The sequence below is a fragment of the Homarus americanus genome, unplaced genomic scaffold, assembly GCF_018991925.1.
Source record: "Homarus americanus isolate GMGI-L3 unplaced genomic scaffold, GMGI_Hamer_2.0 scaffold51859, whole genome shotgun sequence".
NCBI classification, from domain to species: Eukaryota; Metazoa; Arthropoda; class Malacostraca; order Decapoda; family Nephropidae; genus Homarus; species Homarus americanus.
In genome coordinates, this window is record NW_024711292.1 from 13,070,959 (window position 1) to 13,094,851 (window position 23,893).

At 41.5% G+C, this 23,893-nt stretch overlaps 1 protein-coding gene across 10 annotated transcripts; it reads right to left on the reverse strand.

The window, feature by feature from the left end:
* Positions 1-408: 408 nt before the first annotated feature.
* Positions 409-14,253, reverse strand: LOC121879676. Of its 10 annotated transcripts, none has more exons than XM_042386805.1 (5): positions 13,722-13,937; positions 12,885-12,976; positions 8,374-8,520; positions 4,410-4,600; positions 409-757 (listed from the first exon to the last, which is right to left on the reverse strand). In XM_042386805.1, the coding sequence occupies exons 3-5, from the start codon at positions 8,465-8,467 to the stop codon at positions 665-667; spliced, it is 378 nt and encodes a 125-aa protein (XP_042242739.1). In that variant the 5' UTR covers positions 8,468-8,520; positions 12,885-12,976; positions 13,722-13,937; the 3' UTR covers positions 409-664. The 10 variants fall into 10 exon arrangements, with proteins under 10 accessions (XP_042242739.1, XP_042242362.1, XP_042242442.1 ...); XM_042386428.1 differs by having other exon boundaries at positions 13,616-13,937; XM_042386508.1 differs by having other exon boundaries at positions 12,831-12,976; positions 13,616-13,937.
* Positions 14,254-23,893: the final 9,640 nt, after the last annotated feature.

Genomic DNA, 23,893 nt, shown 5'->3' on the forward strand with positions numbered 1-23,893 from the left:
ACTTTTGAAGATGAATTTGTTAAATTAGCTTCTAGGTGGTTTTCTGCTACAGTAAGAGTGGAAGCTCACAAACAGTCTGAGTTTTGGGGGGCTGTGGGGTATGAGAAGTTGGTTCAGACTCAGGATGAGATGGAGAAAGAAAACTCACAATGTGCTCTCTGTATACATGTTGTATTGAATGTACAGTGCAGCTTGGTGCTGGGAAGTGGCAGCGTGGTTACAAGCGTGATGTAGAGAGAGCTGGTTGGTGAGGATGCTCAGAGGAGGACCAGCTTGTGGGTCGCCATGCTCGCCGGCGGGAGCAAGGGCCGCCAGGCAGGAGGAGGAGGAGGTGTTGCTTGCTGGTTGGTGTAGGTAGAAAAGAGAGCGGTCACCACGAGGTCAGGTCTTAAATAGCGGAGGTAGGCGTGGCTTAGTAGTTGACCTCCGTCATGTAAGGCGGCGCTGGTTGACCTAGATCACGAGGCAGACACTGGGGAATTCGCGGGGTCGGCTACTCAGCGACAAACAGCGTTTGTAGGGGAGGTATCCAGTACAGGGCTTCCTATTATTTGTCTTTTTCTATAGGTGAGCAGGGAAAGCCTCAAATATACTAGGAACAGCATTTTCTCGTGGTCTGATGCAAAACAAAGAAGTCCTGTCAAAATCTTCAGGGGCAAAATGCTTAGAGCAGAGACATGCTCGTTTGCCTGGTGTGTACGTGTCTCTTTGTAGAGCCAAAACCCATTTTTGCCATGTGCATGGGTCCTTCGGCAGCCTGTGAAAAAGATTAATATCGAGATGTAATGTTAATCCTCTTTTATCCCATAAGAAAGACCTTCCTGTCTATTATCAAGCACATTCATTCTGGGAAGCAAACTAAAACCAAATTAAATATTTAACTACTGGTGAAATGTAACAGACAGCTCAGTCTTCTTGTTAGCCCTTTAGTTGCACCCAATAATCACATTTTTCCATACTAAGAATACTGTACTCTGATATTTAAAAAATTAGAGATTCAAACATTTTCCCTACAATTTACTCCATTCACTTTCTGATTTTCTTTATATATTTTATTTTACTTGTATAAACATCTGTACATATCCCAATAACAACAGATTTGCACTCATAGTTATGCTGTCAATAGAAATTCCATATACAGCTCCTCCCCGACTTACGACCTACTCGATTTACGACCACCAGCACTTACGACCTGCCTCAGTCGTACCAAAATTTTGTCAATTACAGGTAGTTCTGCTATAACGCGATAATTGTGTTCTTGTAAAATATCGTGTTATAGAAAATCGCGTAATAGAAATAACAGGGCTTATGGAGAAAATAGGGTTAGGTGCAGATTACTCGAAATCGAAAAAATTTAGTAGTTAGCCTAACACAAAGGATAGCACAGTCTAAATAAATGTTACATTCATATCTAATAATGAAATCATACAGTAAATGTAACACTTTACTTGATGGGGGAGAAGGGTGATTTTGAGGTTGATAAAATCGAGCTTCTCTTCAAGTGTTATATCCTTTCTTTTACGATCATCACCGGGAATTCTATCACCAGAACGCTTCTTGTTGATATTCTTCTTTATTATATTCACAGTTAATACTGTACCACAAAATTGGAGAAAGAGTAAGCAAAAATCGCGTTATAGCAAACAAGCGTTCGCGTAATACAAATATCGTTCCTAATTCATAAATCGCGTTAGAGCAAATTCGCGTTATCAAAACACGCGTTATAGCAGAACTCACTGTACGTATTTTCGAGTCCCAACGTCAGTACACAGACAAAATTTTCCTTTGTAATTCACCTTAAAATGGCTGGCAAGCTTAAAAGTGAGAGTTTTGTGGTGCTGAGAAGAAAAAGACACCCATTTTAAATTTTTTATGTATTATTTAAGCATTTTCGACGTGAAACCTGGATTTGGGTCCCTAACCCTGTCCTAAGTCGAGGAGGAGCTGTACTAGTAACAAGGAGAAAAGGGCAATATGGTACGCCTGCTAACTATAGTTGTATTATTTAATGTATATAAAATGTGAGAACCAAGCAACAGTAACTGTTCATATAACTATCGATGTAAATTCGTCAGAATGTAAAGAAACAAACATATGTCACTGACTAATAAAAGAGGAAGTAAAGAAACAAATAGGTTAATGTACAATATTTGGACAATATCGGTCGCCCAAGCCTAAAACTCACTGCTCTATAGTAGCTATACACTTTCTTGATAATAAATTTATAATGAAACATAATACAGACAGACCCCGACTTACGACTGCTACGACTTATAACCGTCGGGACTTACGACCGCCGCAGATTTTTTATTTTTTATTTTTTTTTTTTTTCCTTCAAATGACACACGCATTTTCTATACCGAAACGTTTCCAGTTAATGTAGTCTCCATGTATAATTAGAAAATTATGGGGGCCCCATGTGCATTCAGCTGACTACATTAAAGGTAAGTGCTCAGTCACACTGTAACCATTCTTTACTATTTATTACTTTCACTGTACTGTATCCATTCCTCATTATTCATTACTTTTACTGAACTGTATTTCATTGTAGATTATTTATTTAAAAAAAAAATATATATATATTTTTTTTTATCTATGTCGGACTTACGACCTGGATTTGGGTCCCTAACCCCGTCATAAGTCGGGGTCTATCTGTATACGCTAAATGATCTTATAATGGCCTTGATTTTCTTGACGATTTTCATTGTAATATCTGTGCTACTGTTATTTACTTACATCAGATCAAATCGCAATGAGATCACAGAGTCGACAATCCCGATGTCAGTTTGTATAAATTTATGCATATTACCGATACATAAGTATCGTAGCAAACTCCTTAGAATGTATAGAAAAATCTGTAAATTATTTATGACACAGGAAGAAATAGAAAATTAAAAAAGTGCGGTACAATAACCTGGCCATAACGGTTGCCTCAGTCTACAGTCACCCTTTACACACTGCATTACAAACTATAGATACTATGAGCGAGACCTGCACCAGATACATGTTTGTATTATGTACTGTACATTATATATCTACACAAAAGTATGGTAACAAACTCGTTAGAATGTACAGAAAAAATATTTAAAATTATTTATGACAGGAAGAAGGACTGGAGGATTAATAAAAAATAAACAATGCTGTATGAAATTCTGGTCATAATGGTCGCCAGAGTTTAACACTCAATTATCACCCCTTTACGTACTGCACTAGATACCAATGCCAGACACTTGCACCAGGTAGGGTTAATGCTTATTGGTTAACCACCTCCATAATGTGAACTGTGTATGTACTGCATCTATATTTGGACCTATTATTAATGTCACAGTAAATGCATATTTATGGAGCTGTAATGAGTGAAATCTCAGGTAGAAGGTAAAGTAGGAGTTATAGTTATAGGATTTGTAAGGTGAGGAAAGTTGGTAGTGTGGCCGAATAGTTATTGAACTTGGTATATTCTTAGGGGGAATTCTTCTGAACAACAATTCTAAGTACAGCTATTTATTAGTTTAATGAATGGCATGGACACATTAATAGATCATTATATTGACGTTTCTAGACAATGACTCCCGACCACAAACATGAAATGGATACACTTCCCACCATAAGTAACTCACCCTATGGATCGCTCTGACGACGACTCAAGTATGACCTGAGGGAGGCCCAGCAGCTGAGGACTCTGACTGCATGGCCTGGTACTGCTGGGGGGAGTGGTCCCAGTGGGCACTGGACTCTGTCTCCTGTAGGAGACTGCCAGCTGTGGATACGGTGCTGGGAAGGGAAGTTTCCCCTCCCGACCTCGACTTGCGTGTGACCTCGTCTGGCTCTGGGTTCTGTCTCTCTCTGTCTGACCCCTGGAAGGAGCTGTAGGGCCCTTTTATTGGAGGCCTCGGCAGATGTCGTCTCCTAATTAAGTTATCACCGATCTGGGTGAGTCTGAACAGGTGTGTTTGCTCAGATGTGCGGTGGTTCGGGGTCACAGGGCGTGGTGTGCTTATCGTGGTACGCCGGCTGGTAATGCTTCCTAATTATTACTAACCTGGGTGTGTACAGCCAGGTGTGTTTGGTCAGGTGTCAGTATACTGGCTGGAGACAGTTTCTTGGATTAACAAGATCATGTCTCCTGGTCTCTCATCACACAGTGGCGAGAGTTCTCGTGGCTCTGGTTGGGTCTGTGTGTGTGTGTTGTTGTTACACACACACACACACACACACACACACACACAAAACAGGTAAAAAAAAAATAACTGTCCTAAGGGCAAACACATAAAGGGAATATACATTTCTTTGCACATGAGTAAAAAATTTAACCCCTCCCCCCGGTAAGCAAATGATATTTGCGGATTTGGCAATTGGTGGCCATTTTGAGAACCAAACCTTCGAGAATTTTAAGGGCATGCTGTACTTACTTTTGTCCTCCTATAGATGCAGCTGAGGTGGACCTCTGCTGTGACCAGGCAGCTCAATAATCCTTGTGTCCTGCAGTGCTGGCAGGAAGTTAGGGTTTGTGCTGGCATTTCCTGGTATCGGGGGCTCATCAGCCATCTGTCAATATGGAGCTTGAAGGAGTCCGTTGTGACCTCTGACAGCTCCCTGATGTCTTTGGGCACAGAATTGAATAAGTAGACCCCATTATAAAAGAAGCAACTGTGTACAATGGTCCTCGAGCACTGGGTTTGTGGATTCTGACCTCTTAATGTTGAATTGAATTGAAACAGTTTATTTAGCCAGGAAAATACAGATACAGAGTGGATAATAATAGCAATATTAACATGGCTGAGCCAGTTGAGAACCTGAGCTCTCTTTGAGGCACCTGATATATACTATACATTTATGTCAAGGAAGTATTATGTAACATTTAGTATCATCTGGAATAGTACAATAGCATGGTGGTAATAAGTACATCTCATGATATTACCACGGTTATCACTTCAATATTTATTTATTTTATATATATATATATATATATATATATATATATATATATATATATATATATATATATATATATATATATATATATATATATATATATATATATATATATATATATATATATATATATATATATATATATTACAGTGGAATTGAAAAACATAAGTATAATGGGGGAGCAGTACATCATGGGTTGTACAGTATTAAGGTTGAACAAGAGGACAGAGCTGTCATGATTATGTCTAGTTGGCAATTATGTTTATTGCAATGGTAATTACGATACTTATTTATTTACATGATAATTTCCGATAAAATGGTTTTGATGATTTAAAGGAAGGGAGCGTAGTCTTTGCTCGGATGTGTGGGGGTAAGTTGTTCCACACCTTCACACCATGATATTTTATGAAGGTCTGGGACTGAGAGGAGCACATGGGGGGTGGTCTTAGTAGCTCTGGGTGTCTTAAGTTGTATCTCTGATTATTCCGGAACTGGAAATAAATATTGTCAAGCAAGTGATTGATAGATTTGTAAACAAAGAGGGCACAGCAGCAGGTGTTAATATCTTCGAATTTTAAAAATTTCAATACAGTAGAAGTCCAAAAATCCGGACTGCTTGGGGATTGGGTCGGTCCAGATTTTCGGATTTTCCGGATTCTCAGGCAGTACTTTTAAAATTCAAATTTCAGGAGAAATAAAGAAGAGATGAACAGGTACATTTTGATAGTTTATTCATTAGCAAATATAGCATGCTTCATTTATCAAAACAAGCAGTTTTAAAGATAAAGCTGTGAATTCTAAAATTTCATTCTTTGCCTTTTTTATATCATAAAAATTGTAGACTTTCCAATGTCGTATGTTTCCATTAGAACAGTATTGCTCACACCACGTTCTAGTTTCTTAATTATTTCAAGTTTGTCACTCAATTTCAACATGTTCTTTTTTCTCTTCACACAACGAAGTTTATCTACTTTAGGAGCCATTATTATGGGCTTGTACAGTACTCTGTAAATGGAAAGAGTAGGACTCAAAATTACATACGTTGCCACAGTCTGATTGCTCATTTTAAAGTGGTGACCGCGTGGTCGCTTGTTGTCGCTGTGCAGCTGTGGCGCTCACGCATGCACACACACAAAAGCCAGCTAAAAAAAAAAAATATAGAGTTTAAGTTTTGATAAGTCCGGATTCTCGGGTGGTCCGGATTTCCGGCATCCGGATTTTTGGACTTTTACTGTATAGCAAATTTTTCGTTTGTGTGATCTGTTTTTTTCAAGTACGCCATTTTCAATACAACTTACTTTTGTGCAGTAACCAGAGATTTTGTTTTTGAAGAGCCAGAGGCCCCCACATAGTGTGTGACAGTGTATTAGGTGTTGGTAAACAAGATCATGATAGATTTCTTTCATTGCTGTGAGAGTGAGTGACTGTCGAGTGTGATACATGATACCGCACTGTTTATTGATTTTACTGTGAATGGCTTGTATGTGGTTTCTCCAGTTAAGTTTCTCATCAACAATAACTCAGAGGAATTTAGTATTTTGTTCACGTTTGAGGACTATAATACCAAGGTACAGGGGGTCCAAGTCTGGGGGTAAGTTTTTTCCTTCCGTGAAAGATCGTGTTTAAGGTCAGTTTATTACGTATTACCCAGGTCCCGACTTTAGTTAATTCAGTGTTCTTGGGTGGTGGTTTGGGATCAGCCATCACATTTGGTACAAGTCCTTCCAGAATCTTCCAGACACAGGTCACCACGTAGCTCTCTCTCCATCTCTACGGTGGGTATAGTTTTAAATCTTTCAGCAGCACTCAGTAATTTATATGCTGGAGAACCTGGATTCTACTTGTGAAGCTCCTTTGGAGTGCTTCTATTCTTGTAATGTCACCTATTTTGTTGGGTGACCATAATTGGCACCAGTATTCTATCCTGGGTAGTACAAGAGCCTTCCAGAGGGTTAATATACAGCCCCTCTCTTGTCTGGAAGGTTCTCATGATCCACCCAGTCAGTTTTCTGGCTGTTTCTTTGAAATTATTGATGTGAAGAGTGAAGGATGTGCTTGCACTCACGTAAACTCCCAGGTCCCATACATGTTCCTTAGGTGGGATGGTAAGTTAGTGTACCTGGTAGATGGTTGTGACTTTTATGTCTTGCAATTGTCCATATCTCATCAATTCAAATTTGTCATTATTCATTTTCATATTGTTGGCTTCAGCACAATATAGCAGTCGGTATAAGTCCTCTTGTAATAATGCCACGTCGTCATAATTTTTAATTTTCCTTTTGACTCTTATGTCATCTGCAAAGTATGTCGCCTTTGTGTGTCAGAGTTCTGTATCAACTTCTCCTATCATTGTCAGGGATAGTAGGGGGCCCAGCACAGATCCTTGTGGCACTCTACTCTTAACCTTGCTTGAGTCTGAGAGGTGGCCTGTACTGATACTTTCTGAACTCTACTTGTCATGAAGCTGTATAGCCATTTCCCAAGACTCCCACTGATGCTGAGATCTCTTAGTTTATAGAGAACAATACTGTACCATGGTCGACCTAGTAAAACACCTTGGCAAAGTCCAGGTATACAACATCCACGTCCTTTTCATTTCGCATATCCTCTAGCAAGGCTTCATGGTGTAATAGCAGCTGTGAGAAGCAGGAATGGCCCTTCTTAAAGCCATGCTGTCCATCATTAAAGGCAGTCGAGATCTTTAGATCGCGACCAATCTTTCTCTTATTACTCTTTCCATTACAGTACAGTATTTTTACTGGGTGTGAGGTCAGTGTTACTGGCCTATAATTTTTAGCCAGTCCTTTGCTGCCTCCTTTGTGTATAGGTGACACTTTGCTCTCCTTTAAGGCTGGGGTACAATGCCTGTGTTTAATGACTTGGTACATAGCTGCTTCAGTTGGGGAGCTAGTTCCTTTTTACAGGTTCTCATAAATCTAGTGTGGCAATCAACTAGACCTGGTGCTATGCTGTCTATGGCTGATAATTATAATGTCCTCAATGCTTATGTCAATCTCTGTTAGTACTGTGCTTTTAGAATTTATGCCAGCTTCCCTGGGTCACCTTTAAGGTTGCCTTCTTCATTTTCAAATGGGCCTAATGTTGTTATACAGTAGTTCTTGACTTCCTATTAGCATCTACAAAGAAGAATTTTGAGTTCTCTTTCGTGCTGAGCACTACCCGTAGTTCCTCTAGTCTTCGTTGATTTTCATGTGATCGTAATAATTTAGTTTATATTTCCCAGAGGTTCTCTTGTAATTTTATTTTTGTCCTATGTGCTGATTTTTTTGCTAATTTAGCTTTAAACAGACATCTCTTCCTCATCAAAATATATCTGTCTCGTGGGATTAGTCTTCAACTTTACTACATGATTTAGTAGATACCTACTTGAGTAGTAGGAGCATATAAAAAAATACTGTATTAGAAATCTGTTTCACTTACCTTCAGTAATAAAGTTAGCTTCAACCTTTCGGATACCATTCTTCTCTGCCTGGGTGACAGAGTCTAAGTACTTCCCAGCCTTGACGTAGTGCATTATCTATTGTTGATGTAGCCAGGTGTTCTTGCCCTTATGCACAATGATCTCGCCTGCATAACAGACAATAAAAACATATTTATTATAATAAACCTAGATTTAATGTAATCAAGTTCAAACTCCAATGCAGTCTCCCCCATTGCCCCTCTAAAATAAATATGCCAGATTATGGGACTGAATAATATTATTCATATTTATATTAACTGTACATTATTTGCAGTTCAACAAATATATTGAAAGCTTTTTGTAGGTACGGTATTGGTATAAAAAAGACTTATAATTAATGATACTGAAAACATGTTATTACCACCAAATGGTTGTTGTGATTGTCAATATGCCAGATAATAAATTTATAAGCTGACCAAGAATGTCACATAAATATAAAATGCTGCCAAGTTTCTGTCAAAGAGAAATCTGCTTGAAAGGAGAAATTAACTATTTATACCTTCATAGTACCCAAATTTGTGCAAACACCAGGAATGCTCCAAAGTGATTGATCAAAAACCCAGTACCTGAGTAAATACCGTACTGTCCTGTTTGGCTGAGTACTACCTCATCAATTAAGGACCAGGACCAACACTAAATGGCAATGATGTTAATCATTAAATACCTTGTAAATTTACAACTTAATTTTTTTTCCTCTCACCATCTATTAAATAATAGTTTGGGACAACCCACTGCTGCATATGGCAGAGCCTTGTCCTATGCCAAGGGGGAGGGGGGCGAGGGGAATGGGTTAATTCTGTTTAATTCTGATAGCTGATAAAAGGCCTTTTTATTTTCTGATAATTTATTATTGATAACTGATAAATGGTCCATTTAATTGGTGATAATTGAAAAATAAGCCATTATATTTATAATGATTGATACCGCTTATGTCCTAGGTCTATCAAATAGCCTACATACAGATAGATGGCTAAGTAGTAGACAACTCTTTCAAAATTTTGGTAAATTTATATAGTACAAGACATAATTCACTAGTTGTTGTTTTGTTTTGTTTTTGTTAATGGTAAGTTCAGACAAAACAAGACAATTTTCACCTGTAACTCTTTTGGTGCATTTTACTCATAAGTAAGATTTCAGAGGTTGAAAATCAGAAAAATACCTAGTACAGGCCATCGACCCACAACAGGGCCTAGGGGGCGAAAAAACATGAGTAAAAGAAATTAAAAAAAGAAAAGAAAAATTATATTAATCTACACCACGAAGATACCGGAAAACCAGCTTTTTGAGGTGAGACAGATTGTATGAGTATGGAAACACAGAAGAAGGCAGAGCATTCCACAGTTTGGCTGTGTGAGGAAAGAAGGATGTACTGTTCTATAACAGGTTATTCTAGTGTGACCGACATTCACAGAGAAACAGTGGGTACCGTGGGCAAGACTTGTATTACGAGCCCACGGCCTTGCCGGTGGTACACAGGATGCCAAATCCACTGAACATTGCCCGTTAAAATACCTGTATAAGAGAGAGAGTGAAGCAACATTGTGGCGAAGAGAAACGGAAGAAAGATTACCCACTAAAGGAGGAGTTAATAAGACGAAATGCCTTTGATTCCACCCTATCTAACAGTTGGACAGAAGAAGAGCCACCCCAGATATGAGAGCAGTACTCCAAGTTAGGACGAATGAATCCCTTATATACTTGAAGCAACTGCTCAGGAGAGGAGTAGTTACGGCATCTGTACAGCATTCCCAACTTTCGGGAGGCAGCTTTAGCAATGTTGAGGATGTGTGGCTTCCATGACTTATTAGAGGAAATGGCGAGGCCTAGCATATCTATTTTAGAATTTGGCGGAATGATTGCATCCTGAAATGTGATTCGTGGGAGATCACCTAATTTGGAAAGTGTAATTGGTAAATACAGGTACTGTACTGTGTTTTATTACTTCAGTATTGAATTTAACCAAGTTTCTACCTTCCCATTCGGAGATGCTGCACAGATCCGCATTGATAGATGTAATGATATCAGCTCTAGAAACAGATCTAGTTTGAGAATTAGGGAGAAGGGGAAAATGTGGAGAAGAGTGAAGAGTAGAATCATCAGCATAAGAATAGATAGAATTAGTCATAGTGTGAAGACATTCATTGATAAAAAGAAGGAAGAGAGTAGGTGAAAGAACAGAACCATGTGGAACACCACTAGTAGTAGAGAAAGAGCGAGAGATCGATCCCTTGATAACAACTGCCATGGATCGGTTCTCAAGGAAGCTAGAAATTAGAGAACAAAGTGGGGGAGAGAAACCACAGGAAGGATGTTTAGAAAGCAGAGACTTGTGCCATACCCTATCAAATGCTTTTGAAATGTCGAGGGCCATGACAAAAGTTCCCCATAATCCTTAAGAGAGGATGACCAAAGATGGGTGCAGTAGGAAAGCAGATCACCAGTAGATCTCGCCTGACGTAAGTCATACTGGTGATCCGACAAAAGAGAATGATGCTCAAGGTAACGGAGAAAATGAGTTCAAATAGTTTCGAAAATATTAAGAGAGGGATGAAGTTAGGGCAATGGGGCGATAGTTAGAGGGATTGGAATGGTCACCCTTCTTCGGGATGGGCTGAACCAAGGCATGCTTCCGAGAAGAAGGAAAAGTTTGGGTTTTGAGGCAAAGGAGAAAGAGGCGAGCTAGCACAGGGGCTAGAACTTAAGCACAGTCCCTCAGAACACAAAGGGGGTATTCCTTCCGGTCCATGCGCCTTACTCACAACCAACCTGGATAACACACCAGCAATCCTACAAGTGGAGATTATAGGAAAGTGCATAGGTTCAGTAGGAGGAGCAGGGGTAAGAGGGATATAGTTGGAATCGTCGATGGTGGAGTTAGAGGAGAATAAGGTGCCAAAGAGATTGGCTTTATCAGGGGGAGAGTTGGCTACAGAGTTATCAGGTCAGAAGAGAGGAGGAAAAAAGGGAGTGCAGAAGTTATTACAGATGTTTTTGGTTAAGGACCACAAGGATTTACAAGAAGAATAATTAGTCAGAACAGCAGTCTTTCTTTTTAAAATATTACGTTTTTACAACGATTCCTAGAAGCTTAACTTGGCATGGGATAAAAGATGGGATAAATGATTTTTTCTTTGCAAAGAATAGTTTAGACAATTCTAAGACACTATTTTCTATGATGTTTCCCACACAAACACCCTAAAACTGAGATATTTAATATGCCAAGGGGTCTGAGGGTGGAGCCCCCCAGTTAGGAAGTTGGGTAAGGTTAGGCAGATTTGGATGGTGTTATCAACTACATATTACTAATTAACTTATCCTACTCACTTTTAACTAAGGTACAGTATTGTAGTTTCAGACATGACACCCCCAAAGTTTTAAACTACTGAGAAACATTTAGGTTCGGCTAGGTTAGTTTAAGCTAAGCCTATTGGGGGTCTGGGGGCAAAACCCCCGGCAAGGGTTAGGTCGGGTTAGATGACTCGTTAAGTTTTCTCCCCCACCCAAAAAACCCAATTTCCCAGGTTCTCCCCCATTATTGTTGGGGAAGGGGGGGGGAGCAAAAACGAGCAATTTCTGCCAAAAATGAAGGTCAGATTCGTTTTAAACACACCACAATACACTGGAAAAATATATTGGTCAACCCAGCGGCTATGAAGTAGTCCTAAATAATTACCGAGACAAAGTTGTGAGTGTGTGTCAGACAAAGTAATGCACACCTTGTCACCTAATTATCTATCAAAGGAAGCAATTTCTCCAAAAAATTACTATCACATAACTCACTGATGAAAATATAGTAAGAATATAAACATCAAAACAGGTAACGCATCAGCGGGTTTGTCATCAATATTTGCAACCTAAATATCTACAAAACGAAGCATTTGCACATGAAATTATTATTATATCAGAACTTACTGATGCAAAAAAAAAGTAAGATAATAAATAGTAAAAGAAATAACAAGTCAGCGGGTTAGCCATCAATATTAACCAAGCATCTTATTTTAAGCTATATATACAGTACTTACAACCAACAAGCAATAACTAAAATGCTAATTTTTCATTAACCCCCCCAATCACATTTTTTCACATGAAAAATATATTTTTTCGCTAGTTTTCTTGCTCTTTTAGATGATTCTGACGACATTTATCTTTGGGGCAAATCACTTTTTTTGTTTGTTAGGTTAGGTAAGGTTGTTAGGTGAGGTTAGGTTTTCTTGGCATTTTAGATGATTCTGATATTTCATTTATAATCAACTAAAACAGCAAGAATACCTAACCTAACTAAAAAAAAAAAAAAAAATATTTGCCCCAAAGGTAAATGTCAGAATCTTCTAAAACAGCAAGAAAACTAGCGTAAAAATATATTTTTCATGTGGAAAAAGGTGATGGGTGGAGAACAAAAAATGACCACTAAAATCACCTATCACTACTAGTAATCCGATAATTTGAGCAAAGAGTTGGCGGATAACCTAACCGTAGAGCCTGGGAACTTTAATCGCAGCCCAATGAGAGACTTGAGAGCCTTCACTCATTGTCGCAGGCCCTCGGCAGGTTTGTTTATATGAACTGCGCACAAAGCACAAGGAATATTCCTTGCATCATTGCATGAGCAGAACATGTATTTTGGTTCCGCGCATTGACAGTATAGTAAACCGGCGGTCCGACTAATTACCCAAATGTAGCCGCAATGAAGTCAAATAATGGTCCTACATGAATAAATTGGACTGCCAATCACTTCTCGACTAGTATTTGGTGTCACAAAGTAAAAAAAAAATTGGAAAACGTACTTTGATCTGAGTTAATAGATCACGTGCATGTGCCGAGGGAGCGAGTAATTACCCAAATGTACCCAAATGTAGTCACAATGAAGTCAAATGATGGTCCTACAAGCGTAAAACGGGCTGTGAATCACTTCTCGATTATTATTTGGTGTCATAAAGTCACAAAAAATTGGTAAACTTAATTTAATGAGTTGTGTTAGGTTAGGTTAGGTTAGGTTAGGTTAGATACATGCACTCGATCTATTAACTCAGATTAAATTAAGTTTACCAATTTTTTGTGACTTCGTGACACCAAATACCAGTCGAGAAGTGATTGGCAGTCCGATTTATTCATGTAGGACCATTATTTGACTTCATTGCGGCTACATTTGGGTAATTAGTCGGACCCGTAAACCGGTACATATCTCAAAGAACTCTAATTTACAGTATTTGAATCCTTGATATCTCGCATGTGACGTATTTTACACAACACCCGCACTATTTAACAGGGGGAATAGCCCCGATTGGCTTTAGTCCTTATATCAGTCTACCATGTTTGGTGATGAGGGTGTACAGTAATGACATGGAGTGAAATCCTTCATGAGAACCTCTATCCCGCTTTTCGGAATTTTCATTCACCCCCTGATCATCGTAAATGTACTGTATTGTTGAAATATATCACTAATTCCGAATAATTAAATTATTAGGCGAGTGTAGGAAGTCCCGACGGAAACCAATGTTCCTTGCCCCACGGTCACTGAGACGCATTATACCCAGTGGTGCCAGATGACTCCCCGCAAGATCGGCTATACCAAGGGTACGAAATGACTAGAAACTGTCTAAACTAAAAACAATATAGGCTAGAAATATGGCTAACTCTTCAGTGCATACATATTTAAATAGAAATTGAAGGAAACTACGCATTTTAATGAATGTTTTCCATACAAGCTCTTTTCTTATCATTTAGTTGGCCAAAAGTTGCGTGACAGAGACGTGACCGCTAGCCGCCCAATCTATTGGTGAAGATAAAAGAAAAGGAAAAGTAAACAGAGACGTAACCGATAGTCCAAGCGGTTAACGAGCCGATCAGTGGTGAAGAGGATAAAAGTAATAGTAATATGATGTTTCGCCCGTCATCGTCATCTCCATTTTCATCAGTGGATGATGTTGAAGGCTTGTCTGATGCATATTTGTTTGACTACTCATACTTATGACTTGAGGTTACAAGGTCGAGAACATCATTTGGAAAGTCATATGTTACGCAAGTTTCTGACATCCTTTTAAGGCCATAATGAATGTGAAGTAATGCATTAATGGTGTCTATTTTCATGTTATTCCTTAGCTTGCTCTTAACCAAGTTTATTTGACTAAACACTTTCGATTTCTGCATGTGTGGCAAAGTTAGGATAGTTAATGCAGCTCATGACCATTCTAGGTAAGGATTTAAGTTTGAAGCATCTTTGTACCTGCGAACTTCAGCCCAAATTTTTACCGTATCCTGAGTTATCCTCTTCACCACTGATCGGCTCGTTAGCCGCTTGAGCGATCGGTCACGTCTCTGTTACTTTTCTCTTTCTTTTATCCTCTTCACCAAATGATCGGCTTGTTAGCCGCTTGGGCGATCGGTCACGTCTCTGTTACGCACTGTTGGCAAGTACTGGGCATGCACCGGCTCCTGAATGTACCTGATGTCAAGTTCTTTGAAGACCTCACCAACAGCCTGGTAGATTGTCCAAAAGTTCACCGAAAAGTTTGCCCTCACAGCTGGATCATCTTGAGCTGTGACCCCTGAGGCGAGAGCGTCTACCAGCTCGTAAGGACACTCGACTGAGTAGTGCCCCGAGATGCTTATACACCTCAATTAGGTCGCCCTCAAAGCTAAGCAAGCTCCATTCTGTAGTTTAGGGCCGAAGCGCAGGCACCAGTCTGGGCCCCTCCTTTGAACATTTTCAACCAACTGACAGTCCCTAGCATATCTCGGGGACCAGACGGGTTGGACGCACCATTTTACTAGTGTAACATTTGACCACTGGAGTTCATTTTTCAAACTTTTGCACTAACACTCAAAGATTCTAGAAGAGGGGCAATGGGGTTTTTTACTACACGCAAAGCATTTGAGACGCTTAACAGTGACATTGTTTTCAATACTCGTACATTATCTGGGAATCTCAGGTTGCTTGATGAGACATACAAAATTTAGAGCATCGTTCCCGAAAGTTTTGCTCCCGCTCCACAGACAAATACACTGGCATTTCTGATAACATTTTCAAACCAAGATACAGTTTTGGTTCTAGATACTCCTCAAGGTTGCAGGTGAAAGGATCTATGTAATATCGATGAAAAGGTAGTATCACTCTTCACCAGCATTTCAATCAGAAGTGTCAGATCGTCCAATAACTTTGTGAGATCACAGTCATTAGATTCAAATATCTTGTTCACTCTTTGATTACGATGTGTAAGAGGATGCACCTGGGGCGTACCAACGGTAAGGAGGCGTAGGTTTATGTAGAACTCAGGATGGCAGTGATGGAAACTCAGCTATGGCGGTTTTCATATAAATACAAACAGTCTGGTGCTGGGAAGTTGCGTGGTAGAGGAGTTGCTGTGCAGGAGCTTAGAGGAGGTGGTTGTGTTGCAGAGCTTAGAAGGTAGACTTGGCGAGACTGGGAGCTTATATACACGTCCACCGAAGTAAGACCAAGTAAGCGTCGCAGGTCATCCCACGAGTCTAAGATGACGAGGCCTGTTAGAGAACTCGCCGGTTGGCTGAACCCCACCGCGAGTCTAGACAGTTAGGCTTGTGGTGAGAGTATCCACTACAATATTCCCTCCCTCCGAGCGCTGCAGGAAACCTGTTGTCGGTTGGGTTGTATCCCACAAGTGAGACATAACGGGCCGGGGTGTGGACCACTCGGTCGCTGCAGGTGACGACTCCGTCTAGGGACACGAAATTTGTGGGAGAAGGAGAGGGTGAAGGAGAGTTGTGGATAAGAGAAGGCTGTACAGGCGAGGAATGCTGGGCTTCTCTCGCAGCAGGTACAAAGTCCTCAGGGGCGCCGGGTGGGATATCTGGGTCATAAGGGATGGGCACCCTCATCAGGAGCAGTAGGTACCTAAGGATGAAAAGAGGGTATGCATAAATTTTAGGCGAGGTGGTGCTGCAAGTGGCAATTGTGGGCAGACAGGTGAAGGAGGTGCGGATGAATGTGTTCAGGGCGATGGGAAGGCTGGCGTGGGGCAGTAGCCTAATGCAGAAGCTGCCTGTCGTGGAGGTTTGCAGAGGTCGATGGGGCAGCAGGAGTGAAGTGGTCGGTCAGGGTAAGGTGTGATGTGCTGCTTGAGAGTGTCGGAGGTTATGGCGTCTACCAATCCCCGTCAATGTCGCTTCCTCGTAGTTGCAGGAGCCCTACAGCGTCTAGCGTTAGGCACCAAAACGTTGATGGTAACAGAAGGTAGGTACACTGTGGCTGAGGGTGGGGCCTGAGGAAGAACGTGGGGGATGTTGGGGCAGGACACAGCGTGGGGCAGGAACAGAGCAGCAGCAGGCATGGAGGAGCAGAGCTGCTCGAGGGTCGTCTATTCTGCGGTGTAGAGACTGTAGCAGGTCCCCTCGTCTTGTTTGTCTGGTGGAATACTACTTCTCTGAGGATGTTGATCTGGTTGATGAAACCAGGTTAAGTGGAAGGTACCAGCAGTTCGCGGCAGCATGGCGAACAGCAGGTATTTGTGGAATACTCTGTCTGCTGCTGGCTGCATAGCCGAGGTAGAGAGGTCCAATGCCGAGAGGACGAGACGAACTCTGCAGGAGCTTTTGGAGTGTGAAGCTGGCACAGGATAGTGTCAGGAAGCCTGTCTGTGTGGGAAGTTCTGTCCCGCATCTCGCCCCAGGAGACGTGCAGGCATTGAGTTGCTGAGGAGAGACCGGATAGGTCTTGCAGCGACTGGGTCAGGCCGCTGGTATCGCCTCCTGAGAGCATCTCAGAGCTGCGAATTCTTGTTGAGGTTGGTGATAACTTCTGCAACTTGTGTGGCGACTTCTGTGGGCAGGGCAGACCAGGGCGAAATATTTCTGTTCGTCTGTAGCTGTGCCGATGAGAGCTGCCTCATGTGGATTAGCCAGTCTTTAATGTTGTGATTGAAGACTGAGAGGATCCGCTTCTCATCCATCCTGTGTGAGCGCCTGGTTCACCATTGGGGTTTCGTATGTAGAATCGCAAAGGATGAAGGTGAGAAGGAAACTCAGTGCGGTTTTTAAATAAGTTTATTAAGGGTATGGTGGTTAATCGGAACACCTTGCCCCAGTTGATACCAGTCACCATATAGTGTTGTCATTCAGATTTAACTGTTACCTAGTTCAGGATAGCCAGCCAAGGTGCAAATATTACAAGGAAATTACAATGGAGGAAGAAAGTGAGGTATCAACTGGCCTGACTCATTATATAAGAACGCAGACAAATACCAATTCACTAGTAAAGTGACCCATTTGATCGATAAATATATAGCACCAAACCCAGTGTTTAGAATACAAGATCCTACACATGAACCATGCGGCACTCGACAGAATTAAAACCCAGAAATTAAGACGTGGGTTGGGTCACGAACAAGACAGGAGGATGTATGCAGAGCCAGAAACCAAGCAAAGATGGAGTGTAGGAGGGCTGAAAAGGAGTTCCAGAGGTTACAACCGAGGTCAAGTCAAACCCAAAGGGTTATACGCTATGCAAAGTCGAAATTGAAAACATAGGAGTATCAGACCTGAGGCTTGAGGATGGTAGTTACGCAGATTCTGACCAGGATAAAGCTGAACAGCTTTCCTCGGTGTTCACAAGAGAGGATGCAACCAACCTTCCTGCGTTTGAGGACAGACGGTTCGACACAGCACTGACCCACAATGTGTACAGAAGAGGGTATTAGAAATAAACTGTCCAGCTAAAGGTCCATAAGAGTCCCATGCCATACATCCAAGAGCAGAGTTGTGCAACGAGCTTGCCGAGCCCTGAAGATCCTGTTTTGTAAATGCCTGGATGAACAAATGGTCCCAGTGAATGGAAAGTGGCTGCAGAGTCCTATCTTCAAGAAGGGCGATCGTCACTCTACGAACAACTATAGACCGGTGAGCCTGACCAGCATAATATGTAAAGTACTTAAGGGTATTATCAGAGAAGCCGCAATGGAACATCTAATACGAAACAACCTTGTAAAGGATTGCCAACACGGTTTTATGCCGGGCCCAGCTTAACACAGTTGCTCAAGGTATTGGACATTTGGACCCATATTCTGGAACACGGTGGTAATATCTAATATTTACATAGATTTCACTTTACAAACCCATGAAAGCTGAAAATCAAACTGGAAGGGTACGGAATTGGGGAACCTAGCGTGGATAGAAGACTTTCTACATGGCTGCAAGCAGGGTGATAACAATTGTCATCCGTACCTGTCATAAGTACCAGTGTATTGGGCCAGCTGTTGTTTGTTTGTTTCATAAATGACATGCCTGACGTTAAACCTCCATACAAATGTTTGCCGATGACGCCAAGTTATTTGGAAATTATGTACCAAGCACTGTGAAGAATTGCAGAAGGACCTCTGAGGCTCCAGGAATGGTCAAGAAAACTGTTGAGATTCAATGTCACGAAGTGTAAGAGAATGCACCTGGGGCGTACCAAACGGTAAGGAGGCGTATCACATGTCCCAACAGGATGAAGAAACTGCACTACTTGAGACTGAATGTAAGAAGGACCTAGTAGTGTATTGGGCCCGCTGTTGTTTGTTTGTTTCATAAATGACATGCCTGACGTTGTACACTCCTCCATACAAATGTTTGCCGATGATGGCAAGTTATTTCGGGAAATTAAGAACCAAGCGGACTGTGAAGAGCTGCAGAAGGACCTCTGTGGGCTCCAGGAATGGTCGAAGAAATGGCTGCTGAGATTTAATGTCACGAAGTGTAAGAGGATGCACCTGGGGCGTACCAACGGTAAGGAGGCGTATCATATGTCCCAACGGGATGAAGAAAATGCACTAGTTGAGACTGTGTGTGAGAAGGACCTAGGTGTGTATGTTGACAATGAGCTGAAGTTCTCAGGCCATTGTGAGAAGAAGGTAAATCAGGCAAATAAATTATTGGGTCTTATAAGAAGGTCGTTCAGATATCTAGACGGTCCGTCCCTCGTAACGATCTTCAGGAGTGAAGTGCTTCCCCATCTGGAGTACTGTCACCCCATCTGGGCCCCGAGATATGCTAGGGACTGTCAGTTGGTTGAAAATGTTCAAAGGAGGGCCACCAGACTGGTGCCTGCACTTCGGCACCTCAGCTACCCTGAGAGATTGGAGCCCCTGAACTTGCCTAGCTTATACTACAGACGGGCAAGGGGGGACCTAGTTGAGGTGTATAAGCATCTCAGGGGGCACTACTCAGTTGAGTGTCCTTACTTGGAGCTGGCGGACGCTCGCCCCACAAGGGGTCACAGCTCAAGATTGAAGAAGCTGCAAGTCCAGAAAACTGTGAGGGCAAACTTTTTCGGAGTGAGGGTTGTAAACTCTTGGAACAATCTACCAGAGAGTGTTGTGACAGCACCGAGTGTGAGCTCTTTCAAGAGAAGACTTGACCAACACTGGAGCGGGTTCAGGTACATTCAGGAGCCGGTGCATGCCCAGTATTTGCCAACAGTGCGTGACAGAGACGTAACCGATCAGCCGGGCGGCTAGCGAGCCGATCTTTTGGTGAAGAATATAAATGAAAAGAGACGTGACCGATCGCCCAAGCGGCTAACAAGCCGATCAGTGGCGAAGAGGATAAAAGTAAAAGTAAAAGGTGTGTATGTTGACAATGAGCTGAAGTTCTCGGGCCATTGCGAGAAGAAGGCAAACCAGGCAAATAAATTATTGCGTCTTATAAGAAGGTCGTTCAGATATATAAACGGCCCGTCCCTCGTAACGATCTTCAAGAGTGAAGTGCTGTGCGTCCCCATCTGGAGTAGTCACCCCGTCTGGTCCCCGAAATATGCTAGGGACTGTCAGTTGGTTGGAAATGTTCAAAGGAGGGCCACCAGACTGGTGCCTGCACTTCGGCACTTCAGGTACTCTAAAAGATTGGAGCGTCTGAACTTGCCTAGCTTATACGACAGACGGGCAAGGGGTGAGGTGTATCAGCATCTCAGGGGGCACTACTCAGTCGAGTGTCCTAACATGGAGCTGGCGGACGCATGCCCCACAAGGGGTCACAGTTCAAGATTGAAGAAGCCACAAGTCCAGAAAACTGTGAGGGCAAACTTTTTCGGAGTGAGTGTTGTGACGGCACCAAGTGTGGGCTCTTTCAAAACAAGACTTGACCAACACTGGAGCGGGTTCAGGTACATTCAAGTGCCGCTGCATGCCCAGTACTTGCCAACAGTGCGTAACAGAGACGTGACCGATAGCCCAAGCTGCTAACGAGCCGATCATTTGGTGAAGAGGATAAAAGAAAAGGAAACGTAATTAGAGACGTGACCAATCGCCCAAGCGGCTAACGAGCCAATCAGTGGTGAAGAGGATAAAAGAAAGAAAAAAAAAAGATCGGTTTACATGGCATGTAAAATTTCTGATGTATAGCACCTTTCAGACGATTTTGCGATACCAAAATGTGTTTTCAACTCTAACCATTGGGTAGAATATTCAATAACTTTAGAGTTAGAGTTGTAGCGTACTGTTGTGGCAGGTTGTCAGGGTCTCTTGTTTGGCCTCACAACGTATGTACATGTAATATATCCAACACTCAGGATTGAGGTAGAATAGAAAGTCACAATGTGTTTCCCGTATATATATATTGTTGCACAGCACAGTGTTAAAGAGATACTAGGTCGGGCGAAGCTTGCTCAGAGTTCCTGTAGGGCGAGGAGCTTTCTGAGGGAGCTTGTGGTGTGGAGCTGTTGAGAAATGTTGCTTGCTGGTGGCGGTAAGTAGAAAGAGGTCGATGACGGCCAGGTGAGGTCTTATATAGCGGGGGTAGGCGTGGCTTGATGGTAGGCCCCCGCTTTGTTCGGCGTCGCTGGTTACCTGACCTTGACCACGAGGGATACGCTGGGAGATTCGCGGGGGTTCGGCTAGTCAGCGACACACGGCGTTTGTAGGGGAGGAATCCACTACAGAGTATTCAATAACTTTAAAACTGAAATGAATAGAAATAAACAAATTCATATTAATATTTAATTTGAAAAAATGACCAGAAAATGGCCAAACCTTGTGGGTTTTCGGCTATTTTTTCGGCTATCGGTTAGATGTAATATTTTCTGGCTAGATGTAGCAAATATAAGCTAAATCTTGCCGAAAATGGTGAATCTGTAAACACTGAACTTTTACCGCGCCAATATATTGCTTGTCCAGTTATATAACTGACCCTAGGGTGGAGAACGGTGTCCGTGACTTGATCTTAGTAGCCAATAGTTCATACAGAGTGCCTTTATTTGTGTAATAATAATAATACAGAAAAAACACAAACAATGTAGAATGATTTATTAAACTATTGTATAGTTATATGAGCAAGAGCAAAAACTGACACTGAATGCCACGTCATTTCTTCTATCTGTGTACCGAATAGTTATACACTTATTCATCAATCCCAATTTGACAATAACTGCTTCTGTCATTAATTTCATCGTTTACACCACAAAGTTCATTCTCCGGACTCAAGTCTCAAGAGAAAACACTTGAATGTAAACTTAATTATCATTAACCTCAACTTTCACTGTCGCTGTTACTGTCTTCTATTTCTTTCTAGGATAAGTAGGATTAACGGACTAATATTAATGCTAAGAACTACTACAGTTATTTCTGCGTTGAGCTAGGTAGTAGGCAGCTATCAAACAGGGAGGTACTACCGCCTGGGAAAATTTTGGAAGCATAATGTAGACCCTGCTGCCATATGGCATCACAAAAATTGTGACCAAGTCCCAAGTTGCTGATCTGATATTCTGCCTCATTTACACACAATTGCATGTACTGCAAATACTTAAGGCTAACGCAACCGTACCAATGGAAACAACCGTGTACATTTTAATGTGATCTATTTTGAGCGCCAACGCTGATGCAACCGCTAACGCTACTTATTATTATTATTATTATTATTATTATCAACACCATATTTCTTGAACTTTTTATAGTGATAATACTCTTCGTTAATCCTACGGGGAGAGATCTGTTTACATTGGCCGCAAGCTGCAGCAGTTTACCTGAGATCGCTTGGCGCGTGTACTGTATTCTCTCCTCACCTGCTTCAACCTCTGTAACATTATCGGTTACTGTTCTTTCATATCTTTATAGTATTTTTCTTTGTTATTTGTTATTTTTGTTATAACTAAAATATGTAAGAATATTAATCAGAGTAGTTTATTATCCATAAAAGTTTGCACTGGGGTCTGAGGGTTGGGGGGGGGGGGTATTGTGAAGTAGTGTAATGGCCGGCCTCTGGTCTACAGCTGCACCAAGGAAAAGCGGGAAAACTGCCCTCCATTTTTTTTTACGGGGATTAGCCCACCCGGGAACAGGTCACTGACCCACATCGGGGCCTGGAGGCGAAAATGTAATAATAATAATAATAATAATAATAATAATAATAATAATAATAATAATAATAATAATAATAATAATAATAATAATAATAATAATAATAATAATAATAATAATAATAATAATAATAATAATAATAAGGAATTGCAAAAAATTTAAAAGAAGATATAAAGTGAGCAACAATATATGTATGTTGTGTTGTCAATGGTAAGAGAAACAATTGAGACCCTGCAGTTGTGTGTAAATGAGGCAGAAAGTTAGATCAACAACCTGGGACTTGGTCACAATTTTCGTGATGCCATATGGCAGCAGGTCTACCATTAGACAATACATTATGCTTCCAATATCTTTCCAAGCGGTAGTACCTCCCTGTTTGGTAGCTGCCTACTACCTACAGCAAATGTGGTCTTCATATAACACACAAACATATATATATATATATATATATATATATATATATATATATATATATATATATATATATAACTTAAAAGCTGTGTATGCCAATGTTCACAATGAGCTGAAGTTCTCGGGCCATTGCAAGAAGAAGGTAAATCGGGTAAATAAATTATTAGGTCTTATAAGAAGGTCATTCAGATATCTAGACGGTCCGTCCTTCGTAACGATCTTCAAGAGTGAAGTGCTTCCCCATCTGGAGTACTGTCACCCCGCCTGGTCCCCAAGATATACTAGGGACTGTCAGTTGGTTGAAAATGTTCAAAGGAGGGCCACCAGACTGGTGCCTGCGCTTCGGCACCTCAACTACCCCGAGAGATTGGAGCATCTGAACTTGCCTAGCCTATACTACAGACGGGCAAGGGGCGACCTAACTGAGGTACATAGGTATCTCAAGGGGCAATACTCAGTCGAGTATCCTTACCTGGAGCTGGCGGACGCTCGCCCTACAAGGGGTCACAGCTCAAGATTGAAGAAGCTGTAGGTCCAGAAAACTGTGAGGGCAAACTTTTTTCAGAGTGAGAGTTGTGAACTCTTGGAACAATCTACCAGAAAGTGTTGTGACGGCACAGAGTGTAAGCTCTTTCAAGACCAGACTTGACCAACACTGGAGCAGGTTCAGGTACATTGAGGAGCCGGTCCATGCCCAGTACTTGCCAACAGTGCGTAACAGAGACGAGACCGATCGCCCAGGCGGCTAACGATCCGATCAGTGGTGAAG